The 12,864-nt window shown below is 38.1% G+C and overlaps 2 protein-coding genes across 2 annotated transcripts in view; one reads left to right on the forward strand and one right to left on the reverse strand.

Moving 5' to 3' along the window:
* LOC114664931 (gastrula zinc finger protein XlCGF57.1-like) overlaps positions 1 to 12,864 on the forward strand; it is a 607,208-nt gene that overhangs the window by 357,447 nt on the left and 236,897 nt on the right. The gene's annotated exons all lie outside the window — the stretch shown is intronic.
* The window catches only part of LOC114669164 (zinc finger protein 665-like), a 46,255-nt gene that overhangs the window by 15,183 nt on the left and 18,208 nt on the right, over positions 1 to 12,864 (reverse strand). The window contains exon 3 of the mRNA XM_051934888.1: positions 8,463 to 9,824. Within this exon, the coding sequence (XP_051790848.1) occupies positions 8,463 to 9,824 (1,362 nt within the window). The remainder of the gene's footprint in view (positions 1 to 8,462; positions 9,825 to 12,864) is intronic.

Genomic DNA, 12,864 nt, shown 5'->3' on the forward strand with positions numbered 1-12,864 from the left:
CGCGGATTTCTGCGGACAGTGGGTCTTTTAATTTCTGGTACATGCTTCCTCAGTTGGTTTGCCCAGTTGATTTCATACAAGGGACGCTATTGGCAGATGGCTGAGAAGCTACCCGGCTTACTTTTCTGTCTCTCTTGCACTGACTTTCTCTGATCCTGACGTAGGGGGATTGAGCAGGGGGGCTGTTCGCACACCTAGACAATACGGATGCTCGTCTAAAAATGCTGAAAGATTATCTTCACGTTGCTATCTTTTGTGCAGCTGCTTCCTGAAATTACATGCTGTACGGTGCTTCGCATACTTAAAAGTTCGAAGGGCACGTATTGATTTTTGATTGAAAAACAAACTCTGTCTCTCTCTCTCTCTTTCTCTGCTCCTGACGGAGGGGGTGTGAGCTGCCGCCTTCAACAGCTTTGTGCCGCGGTGCTTCGCATACTTAAAAGCAAACAGCCCTATTGATTTGTTTGCTTTTTTTCTCTCTCTCTCTGACATCTGCTCCTGACTTGAAGAGGAAGATATGTTTGCATTCTTTTAATTGTGAGACTGAACTGTCATCTCTGTCTTGTCATGGAGCACAGTTTAAACTTTTGAAAAAGAGACAAATGTTTGTTTGCAGTGTTTGAATAACGTTCCTGTCTCTCTACAACCTCCTGTGTTTCTGCGCAAATCTGTGACCCAAGCATGACAATCTAAAAATAACCATATAAACATATGGTTTCTACTTCGCGGATTTTCTTATTTCGCGGGTGGCTCTGGAACGCAACCCCCGCGATGGAGGAGGGATTACTGTATTGCTTAAGTGAAAAAATGTTGTTCTAGTGATCTGATTAATATGTGAATTAAAACTTAGGTCAGAGTCAATAAGTATCCCTAAATTCTTTACTTTTAAGCCTAATGGATCAAGTTTATTTCTAATACCCTCATTATATCTATTTTTGCCAATCACTAAGATTTCCGTTTTTTCCTTAATAAGTTTGAGAAAATTACTAGTCATCCACTCAGAAACACAAGTAAGACATTGGGGGTCAGTGAGACAAGACAGTCGGGGTCATCAGGTGCTATTGATAAATACAGTTGTGTGTCGTCGGAATAGCTTTGGCAGCTCACGTTATGCCCTGAGATAATCTGACCTAACGGAAACATGTAAATCGAAATGAGCAGCGGACCCAGGATAGAGCCTTGTGGACAACCATATAGAATATCATGAGTCTTCAAAGTATAATTAGCACAACTATTTTCTACCTGTTAAGTAAGACTCAAACCAATTTAAGGCACTGCCAGAGAGACCCACCCACTGACTAAGGTGATTTATAAGAATATTGTGATCAATGAGATAAAAAATACTCTTGGATTAATAATAATAATAATTCATTACATTTATATAGCGCTTTTCTCAGTACTCAAAGCGCTATCCACACAGGGAGGAACCGGGAAGCGAACCCACAATCTTCCACAGTCTCCTTACTGCAAAGCAGCAGCACTACCACTGCGCCACCTGTGAGGACTTACTAACATTGTTATTTATAATTTTACAGAAATAGCATTGCCTCTCAAGACGGACTAATGTTGTTGTATTCTGTTATGTTAGCCTTCAGTATTTTATAATAATTCACTTTATTGACAATGTCTGAATTGTTTGATTTGTAATTTTAAACTGTGGAGCAGAGGGTGAAATCAAGGAAAAGTGTGTCTTTGTCCCAAACATTATGGAGGGATCTGTATGTACAGTATTTCTTACTTCACTGGAGAACCCTGACCTTCCCACTCTGAAATATGCTACTTAAACCACACTTTTTACTTTAATTCGCACAATTACAGAAGAGAAGACAAAACATTCAATCCCATAATAATCACATCACCTTTATTCAGGCAGATGTACAGATAACAATGAATCAATATTCCATATAGAATACAGAAGAAAAAAAAAGTCAAAAAAAGAAATTGCTAATAAAACTAAAATCATATGCAGATCGACAAAAAGAGACAACAAATGTGTTGGGGTTTGTGTTGGGCGTTAATTTTTAAAGTAACACAACTTATTTTATTGAGGTAAAAAAATGCCTGTGTTGCTTAAAAAAACCAAAACATTACAGCGTTACTACTGAAGCAATGCAAAAGTAACGCGCGGTCTGTAAAGCATTTCATTTTTTATTAGTTAACCATGTAATACATTTAGTTACTTTTGTTGGTAAGTATGGAGTGATGTAACCAAGTAACACTCCTCAACCCTGGGTTGGGTCAGTAATGGTGTCCATCTTGACTGTCACTTCATATGAGGCTGACTTCTCTTTATCTGAAGATGGGCACTATTTCTATCGCCATCACCTACTGTGCCCAAGTGCCAAGGCAGAGGATGATGTGAACCTTTTGATTTGGAAAGAGAAGTGCCCAGAATTACTTTTTCAAAATATTTTCATACTACAAGAGTCATTTTGCTAGAGAAGACTGCGTGTAGATCTTACACAATGATTCCCAACATATGAAGGTACCCGAGTAATTGGGAACTTTCTATTTCTTTCTTCTCCACCTGACAATTTCAGGACTTCCTCCTCCTCTCATGTTAACTGTACTGCAGAGTGTTTCTTCAGCCAACTTATATGAGCATATTGTCTGCCACATTTAGAACAGGAATATGGCTTCTCTCTGGGATTCATTTCCCAACAATGGACAGGAGTGAGTCTCACTCTCGAGTCCTGGAGCGTGATTGTGTTTTGTTTTTTTTTTTTAAATGATTTTCACTCTGCTACTGTTCTTGTTTTCTTTGGTTCACTAACAGGGCTCACTGTAGTATTTGCATTGTTCCTAATAGTACTTCTTTCTGCAGCTCAAATGAAATGAAGGCATCCAGATTTTTTTTTGGATAAGGCCTTTATGATCCCAGCACCACTCACACAATCTGGGTGCTTTAATTCAACATTTAGCTCATATCAGATTACAGTTTTTAATATGTGGCTATTTTTTGTATTTCCAGTCAGAATACAGAGTAATCTCTTGGGACTGAAACCTCAATAATCCGTGCTGTTTCAGACGGTTTCTCCTTGACAACTATTGTATGTTTGGTTTCCTGGCGTTTATCTTTCTGTCTGATGGTATTATTATGTCACAAGTGACTAACACCTCCTCCTTTTCAGTTATTTGTTCTGGAGTGTGGTCCCAATGCATCCATGATACTGGTAAGAGGTACGTTTTGTATATTTTCCAATGGATAAGTCTGGCAACTTTATTGCATCTTTGCACGTATAAACGTTCTGCCATCAGTACCTCGTATTCAGCAACCATATGAGGGACTGTCCATCTTTGTTCAGCACTTATCAGTTTTCATATTCTTTTCTATTGTTACCTTGAACCATATTGTTTGCAGGGTACTGACCTGTGCAGCCATTATTAGGCGCTTGTCCCTTTCTTTTAACTCTCTGCTTCTAAACTATCCATGGGTTATCTCTTGATCTACGTGGGGCTGGAACAAGAGGTCTGCATACTTTCCACTATATGTGTGGTCTTTCCATTCGCTGTTCTTCTTCTGTAGGTTAATCTACTTGTATTGTTGTTTTTGTTGTTTGAGCACAAGGTGGGAGCATCTCTGTCGTGCCCTTGTTTCTTCTAAATGTTTGGCCAAACTTAATAATTGTGGTTTATTTTGGCTCATTTGCTTCATACTGATGTATGTTCTGTTCATGGTGGTCTGTAGAGTAGAGGAGGTATGCTCACAGTCCAATGATTGCAACCATGTACAAGTGGCTAAAGGATCTGGGCTGGTAACTTGCAGGTGACCAGTTTGATTCCCGGCAGTGACAGAAATAATGCTACTCCTTTGGCCCCTTGAGAAAGGCCATAGGCCCTTAACCTGCATTGCTCCAGGGGTACTGTACAAATAGCTGACCATGTGCTGTGACCCTAAAACTCTGAGTAAGTTGAGATATATGAAAAGTAAATTCTGTATTTAAAGAAATTGTAAATGGCAAAAAAAGTAAATGAACTATTATTAATAATTAAGTAATCCATTTGATTCTTGCATAGTGACTGGTGGTCGTGGAGACGTTTCAACATTTCAATGTCCCAGTTTATGTCTATTATACCACAGTTGTAAGAAAGGATGGGAATGGTTAGTTGGCTTATCACATACGGTATGGGAAGTTTTGAGCATCATCGTTGTTCGACAAATTTATTATTTTCCAGTTTTCTTCTCTAATTATTTATGATTAATTTCTCCACCTTTATTTACACCCAAGTACGTGTAGGTCTCTTCTAGATTAAGATTTTTTTGATGATAAACTCATCATCCAGTTTGGAATTTTTGCATCTCTCTCAGTTTACTTTTTCTAAATATTCTTGGTGTGCTTATTATCTATCCAGGAGACAACCTAATTCTATAGTCAGGATAGTATAATTGTACTGCTAAATTTCTCACTCTCTTAAGTTTGCCGTGAGGACCTGCATTGTTCGTTATAAGTCTTCTTTATGCAGTTCATAAAGAGTTATTGTAACTGGTAGTATGTCAAGATGGGCCTGAAAGATTTTTCTTTATTAGTTAAGCTGACACTGGCAACAGGCTCTATTTTTTTTCTTTTGGGCCCACATTTGGCATATCTCAGACTGCATTTCTTGGTATTTTATTTTTGCCTCTCAATTCTGAGAATGGAGTAGTCACTAGTATCTTACTTCAATTATCCAGGCTTTCTTAGTCATCAAGGAAAAATAGTCTGTCTGCTTTTCTGGCCTCTACTTTTCTATCAGTTAGTATGGGGAGGGTCCGAAGTTATTAATATCTCCACATTTTCCATTTTGTGGTCTGGATTGTGGTCCCAGTGTCTTTCTGGTGCTGGTGAGTTGTACTTTTTGCAGAGTTTCCAGCGAATGAGCCTGGACACTTAGTCCTTCAGCCATAAATAAGTACCTTGCACCCAGCAATGAGATGTGTGACTGCTTCTAATTCTGTTTGGCAGAAATAACATCTGTGATGCCATTTTTTTTTTTTATCGTCTTGAACTACCTTGTGTAGCCATGATCAGCCATTCATCTTTTGTTTGTGGTTCACCCCTCATGGGCCATACATGAGTATGTTCAGGGTCCACAGGAGGCTCTTGGAGGAGGGAGGTGTAGTTTCTGCTGTACTTGTGGTCTTCCAGATTTCTTCCTTTTTTGCTGATCCAACTTTTTGAATTCTTTCTTCTGCTGCTTAGCGTATTGTACTGTGTTCTTCTGTGTATAAAGTGGGGGAGTTTCTGGCATTTCATCATTTTCCGGAAGAGCTGAGCTAGTCTGATTATTGATGTGGGTTGAGGTTATTTTACTTCATGGTTGAATGTTACTTGTACATTGGGTCATTGTGGTTTATCATTTAAGTTTGTAGTCCAATTATTTCCAATCTATATGTGTTAATTTCAATTAGGCCCATACCTCTTTCTGATCTTGGGATGTAGACTCAGATTGTTGCTACACATGTAGCATTTTTCCCATTTTGGTATCCAGTTTATGGAGCTCATTCTGTGACCAGTTGATGATACCAAAATTGTAGGATAGCACAGGAATTGGAAATTGATTAATAGCTTGGGTTTTGTTATGTGAAGTGAGGGGGGGTCTTAGGCCTGTGCAATATATCGAGTGGCACAATATGAACAATATTTTTAATGCATCATTTGAAAATAAACCTATCGCGATATATTATGTAATATGTTTTATTAAACACTACAAGTGTGTAGTGCATTATTTCTGCTAATTGGAGCACATCCTAAATGCAGTCATTGCTATTAAACCCCACCTCCTGCTTATCTTAAACAGTAACAACAATGGCTGAGACAGAGGCAGAAACGAGTACGGCTACCAGCGATGATTTAGTGCCAAAAAAAGGTACAAATATGACCTCCGTTGTTTGGAAATGGTTTGGCTTTAGACAAAATGATACAGAACAAAAGACTGTTATATGTAAACTTTGTAAGAGAGAAGTAGGAACAAAGAGCAGCAACACCTCAAACCTCTTCAATCATTTGAAAACAAAACATGTTACAAACTACGAAGAATGTATTGAACTTCGTGAGAACTCTGCTCAAAACGCAACGAAACACATCCCTGTCGCAAAACAAATCACGCTGGCGGCAACGTTCTCTGAAAAAACAAGCCCCAAATGGAAGGAAATAACAGCTGCAGTAACATACCACATTGCAAAAGATATGGTCCCTGTTGCCACTGTCAAAAAACACGGATTTCAGAAACTACTGAGAACGATTGATCCCAAATATGTAATTCCCAGTCGGAAATGCTTTGCCGAAGAAGTGCTGCCCAAATTATACAACGAGGTAAAGGAGAAAATTCTGAATCAGCTTCGGAACGTTCGCCACTTCTCCACCACATCCGATCTGTGGACTAATTGTACCATGCAACCATACATGAGCCTAACGGTTCATTTTATTGAAAACTGGGAGATAAGAAGCGTTTGTCTTCAGACAAGGGCAGCAATGATACAGAGAGTGTTGGAACAAGAGAGGGCCATCACCCAAGTTCTCTCATCTGACAAGAAAACCAGACATCTGGCACTTACATGGTAGGACATAGATGTACTAGAGTCAACTGATAAAGCTATTCGACCCCTCCTGGAATTTACAGATGCACTCTCAGCTCAGTCCTATGTTACAGTCTCCTATGTTAAGCCAGTGCTACACCTTTTTCAAACCAGCATCTTGGCTCACCAGCCAGAAGACTCAGAGCTCACTATGTCAATTAAGACCAAAATTCTTGATTATCTGAGAGAGAAATTTGATGACCCTGCCACCCAGCAACTACTAGACATTGCTTCTTTTTTGGATCCATGTTTCAAAAGATCATACATTCCTGAGGAAAAGTATGAAGAGGTCAAACACAGAGTTTTGTCTGAAGTGGAGACCCTTCAACATGATGAGACCAGTGCCCAGCCTGACTTAGCAGCTGAAGCATCATCACCACCAGCCAAAAAGGAGAAGCGAAGCCTTGGTAGCTTCTTTAAGAGGCCAACATCTTTATCGACATTGTCTGACAGAGATAAAATTGAAGCTGAACTTTCAACCTACCTACAAGCAGCTGAAATTGACACTGAGACAAACCCACTTTCATGGTGGAAAGAGCATGAACCAATCTTTCCAACTCTCAGTTGCCTTGCAAAAAAATATCTCTGCATACAGGCCACTAGTTCGCCCTCAGAAAGGGCATTTAGCACAGGTGGCAACATAGTGAACTGCCACAGGGCATCTTTAAAGCCAGAGGCAGTTGACAGACTTGTCTTTCTTGCACAAAATTTGTGAAATTGTGTTACCTAAATGCATGTTCTTGCCACGCTTTATTTGTTTACAAAACATAGCATAAAAAGAGCATATTGAAACATTATTATTTTAAGTTTTTTTTAGGCAAACCTAGTAAAGTAGATAAAGCATCTACTCCTATGTCACCTAATATTCAGACAACTGGCTTTCTTGCGTAAATGTTTAGATGTGTTTCTTGCATTAATGAGAATATTTTGGTTTATGCCTATGATGTAAAGTTGTAAGTTTGCAATTACATGTAAATAAAAGAACAATATAAATGTGTGGCTTCTTTTTTAAGTAATAATAGATGGGAAAAAAATATTGTTGCATATCGTATTTTGACTTTTCGTCCAAAAATATCGCAATTTGAATTTTGAGCCATATCGCCCAGCCCTAGGGGGTCTTAATGATTCTTTTCATTCTGCTGATGTATTCGATGATGACAGCCTGTCTTAGCGTCTTGTAGTCTATGTCGGATCCTTCATGGATGGCCAGGCATTTGTATGTTTCATCTGGATTCAAATTTTTAATAGTACGTTCCTGAGCGATTTTGATATTTTCAGTTGAAGTTAGCTGTCCATTGGCAAAGGTAGCTTTGGCACACTTGTCAATCCCTGAATGTAATCTGAAAATGGTTCTGCTAATTTTAGCTGCTCTTCCAGAGCTGTACAATTTCAAATTGCCAATAAAAAGGAGGAGAGTAATTATCTGAGGATCTGGATCATAGAGAGAGCTGATGAAAAATCCATCACCAAGGTTATTTAGGAGGGTGCATAATGGGTTAAGTGATAGGCAGAACAGTAGGGTAGATAATGAATGACCTTGAAAAATTCCTTGTTTTATTTTTATGTTTGTGTTAGTGATCCATCCTTTTTCTCTCCTATATGAATTCTTTTCTGGCTCTGAAGACCACTCCTGGCAGAGATTTGCTTGCTACATTCACAGGAGTAATCTGGCTTCTTTCGTTGTTGATTTCTCTAAAACGTTCTTGATGTGCTTACTAGCAAAGCAGGAGTGAACCTCACTCTATCATCAGGATAGGCCTGAAAGTTTCTCTTCATTATTCCTGTTGACCGTAGAAGAGGAACTATTCCGTTTTCATTTTTTTTCCATCCCACATTTTGTATATCTGTTTGAATTTCTTGGTACTTTACTTTCAGTGTGTCTTCCCCACTTAACATTTTATTGAACTTTCTTGGGTTTTCTTCTCTCCTATGTGAATTCTTTGGTGATTTTGAAGACTACTCTTGCGATAGAATTGTTTGCCACATTCAGAACAACAATAGGGCTTCTCTCCCATGTGAATTATTTGGTGATTTCGAAGACTACTCTTGTGATAGAATTGTTTGCCACATTCAGAACAACAATAGGGTTTCTCTCCTGTGTGAATTCTTTGGTGATTTCGAAGACTACTCTTGCAATGTAATTGCTTGCCACATTCAGAACAACAATATGGCTTTTCTCCTGTGTGAATTCTTTTGTGTTTCTGAAGACTAGTCTTGTGATAGTATTGTTTGCCACATTCAGAACAACAATATGGCTTTTCTCCTGTGTGAATTCTTTTGTGTTTCTGAAGACTACTGTTGTCACAGAAATGTTTGCCACATTCAGAACAATATGGTTTCTCTACAATGTGACTTCTTTGATGAATCTGACGAAGCCATCGGTGTGTAAACTGTTTGTCACAATCAGTGCAGCAATACGGCTTCTCTCCTGTGTGAATTCTTTGGTGGCTCTGAAGACTAACCTTGTGATAGAATTGTTTGCCACATTCAAAACAACAATATGGCTTCTCTCCTGTGTGAATTCTTTGGTGAGCCTGAAGAAGACTTAATTTCAAAAACTGTTTACCACAGTTAAAACAGCAATATGGCTTCTCTCCTGTGTGAATTCTTTGGTGGTTGTGAAGACCATTCTTGTCAAAGAATTGTTTGCCACATTCAGAACAACAATATGGCTTCTCTCCTGTGTGAATTTGTTGGTGTTTCTGAAGACCACTCTTGTAATAGTATTGTTTGTCACAATCAGAACAGCAATATGGCTTCTCTCTTGAGTGCATTTTTTGGTGGCTCTGAAGACTACTCTTGTCATAGAACTGTTTACCACATTCAGAACAAAAATATGGCTTTTCTCCTGAGTGAATTCTTTGGTGTTTCTGAAGATGGCTGTTCTGAGAGAATGTTTTGCCACATTCAGAACAGCAATATGGCTTCTCTCCTGTGTGAATTCTTTTGTGGCTATGAAGATTACTCTTGTTATAGAACTGTTTGCCACATTCAGAACAAAAATATGGCTTTTCTCCTGTGTGAATTCTTTGGTGTTTCTGAAGATGGCTGTTCTGAGAGAATGTTTTGCCACATTCAGAACAGCAATATGGCTTCTCCCCCGTGTGAATTCTTGTGTGGATCTTCAATTGGGATATTTGTGAAAAATGTTTGCCACAGTTAGAACAGCAATAAGGCTTCTTTCCTCTGTGAATGCATTTGTGGAGCTGAAGACTGGGCTTTTGAAAGTACTGTTTGCCACAGTCAGAACAGCTGTGGGGTTTGCCACCTGCATGTAAAAGAAAAAAGACTTTCAATCCACTACTCTATTATTGACATTAAGTCACAACACTAAATTCCGGTTGAAATTAGGAACGACCTTTGATCAGCACAAGCAATTGCCAAATATAATTTGCATGTGGAAAGCCACCCAACTTGTTCTTCTTAACTTCTATATTACAACATAAGCACGGGCACAAACACTGTTGAAAAGAAGCTGAAACAGTAGACAAGTGACAGACACAATTGAAAGATTAATGGATACGTTTTGCTAAATACATTGCAGAACTGTATTGCATTGTCATCACATTTAACACTAGTTTTCTAAAAACCTAGGAAAAATTATTAGCCATGAGCACACTTTTGGTTCATAAACAAACGCAAAGGTCCTTATCACTGTGCAAATCGCTCTCCAATAACCGCTTTTGTTTTATAAATGTGTCAATTAGCAATACTCAGTTCTCTCTATTTATCATCCCCAGCCAGAATTCTCAGCTCAAGTCTGTGTGGAAGATTTTATATAACAAAGAGTTGTAAGGATGTATATAGTTAATGATACATCATTATTTGAAATGATGTACATACATTCAATGCATGTTCCATGTTCATAATGACTTGTGCACCTATACAATGAAATACATGTTATGTCTTGTAGACACAACTCGAATGTGTTTATTGTAACAGCTTGAATGTGAATTTTTACTTTCATGGCAATAGCACTTATGTAACATTGATGTAATTACAATGCCACACAGACATTATCTGCTGTTTAGCATTAATTTTTACAATGAAACACACACACATATACATATATACATATACATATTATACATATATACATACAGTAATATGCAAAAGTTTTAAGCAGGTGTGAAAAAATGCTGTAAACAAAGAATGCTTTCAGAAATATAAATAATGATTGTTTATTGTTATCAATTTACAAAAAACAAAGTGAGCGAACAAAAGAAAAATCTAAATCAAATCAATATTTGGTGTTCCTACCTTTTGCCTTCAAACCAGCATCAATTCTTATAGGTCCACTTGCACAAAGTCAGTGATTTTGTAGGATTCTAGTCAGGTGTCTGATCAACCAATTATACCAAACAGGTGCTAATGATCATCAATGTCACACGTAGGTTGAAACACAGTCATTAACTGAAACAGAAACAGCTGTGTAGGAGGCTTAAAACTGGGTGAGGAACAGCCAAACTCTGCTACCAAGGTGAGGTTGTGGAAGACAGTTTCATGTCATGCAAGACTGAGCACAGCAACAAGACACAAGGTAGTTGCTGTGCTCAATCATATATATCTATACTAATAAAAGGCAAAGCCCTCACTGACTGACTGACTGACTGACTGACTGACTGACTGACTCATCACTAATTCTCCAACTTCCCGTGTAGGTAGAAGTCTGAAATTTGGCAGGCTCATTCCTTACAGCTTACTTACAAAAGTTAGGCAGGTTTTATTTCGAAATTCTACACGTAATGGTCATAACTGGAACCTGTTTGAATGACTCACTCATCACTAATTCTCCAACTTCCCGTGTAGGTAGAAGTCTGAAATTTGGCAGGCTCATTCCTTACAGCTTACTTACAAAAGTTAAGCAGGTGTTATTTTGAAATTCTACGTGTAATGGTCATAACTGGAACCTGTTTGACTGACTCACTCATCACTAATTCTCCAACTTCCTGTGTAGGTAGAAGGCTGAAATTTGGCAGGCTCATTCCTTACAGCTTACTTACAAAAGTTAGGCAGGTTTCATTTCGAAATTCTACGTGTAATGGTCATAACTGGAACCTGTTTTTTGTCCATATACTCTAATTGAGGAGGCGGGAACGAAGGTAAATGACGTTAATTGTTGACTGTCTTTTAATACTGTGTACTTGTTGAGTGTCTTTTAATACTGTGTAAGCATACATATTAACACATGTGCAATTAAACGTGTGCATTTACGGGGTGATTTCTCAGGCTTAAAAGCTCGCCTTTTATTAAAAAGGTAAATGCAAACTCTTTTCATTCTGAAGGGCACAAACCACGTTAGATTTCAGCCGTTAAACGCGCAAAAATGTCAGTACACCAGACAAATAAGCGCAACATATTATCAGTTGTATTGTATGCTTACAATACATATACAAATGTGTTAATCGTTAACTAATATTATGGGACGGTGTTTTTCGACTTGCGCCTTGATTTAAACGATTGCATGTCTTGGTGGGTTTGCGTAGCTTATTGTCAATATCTTTACACCTCTTTTTAAGACTTAATTTAAAAAGATTTTCTTTTCTTCTTAATTAAAATTTAAAAGCAATACTTCACCGCTGCGAAGCCCCTCTAGCGCTGACGTCCGACGTTCGATTACCGTAAGCGAGTGCAATGAGTGTGTACGCCTGATGAGCCAAGAATAAGGGGGAAACAGGTGTCGCATACTCTTTGCATTATTTGACAGTAAACTATTTTCATCCATTCTATGATCTGCTTCTCACAACTGAAGGCACCGTGGCTGATGTTACCTGACTTGCTGGCCAACCATAAGCGTTACCTGGTAGGTAACCACCCACTCACTTCACTCGAATACGGGAATCGAACCTCGGACGTCAGCGCTAGAGGCGAAGCCCCTAAAATTGCGCCACGGCGTGTGGTTCGTTTATTTATTACTAGCAAAATACCCGCGCTTCGCAGCGGAGAAGTAGTGTGTTAAAGAGGTTATGAAAAAGTAAAGGAAACATTTTAAAAATAACGTAACATGATTGTCAATGTAATTGTGTTGTCATTGTTATGAGTGTTGCTGTCATATATATACACATATATATATATATATATATGTGTATATGTATATTATATATATATATATATATATATATATATATATATATATATATATATATATGTGTGTGTATATATATATATATAATACTAGCAAAATACCCGCGCTTCGCAGCGGAGAAGTAGTGTGTTAAAGAGGGTATGAAAAAGTAAAGGAAATATTTTAAAAATAACGTAACATGATTGTCAATGTAATTGTGTTATAATTGTTATTAGTGTTGCTG

This window comes from Erpetoichthys calabaricus, chromosome 1, assembly GCF_900747795.2.
Source record: "Erpetoichthys calabaricus chromosome 1, fErpCal1.3, whole genome shotgun sequence".
NCBI lineage: Eukaryota > Metazoa > Chordata > Cladistia > Polypteriformes > Polypteridae > Erpetoichthys > Erpetoichthys calabaricus.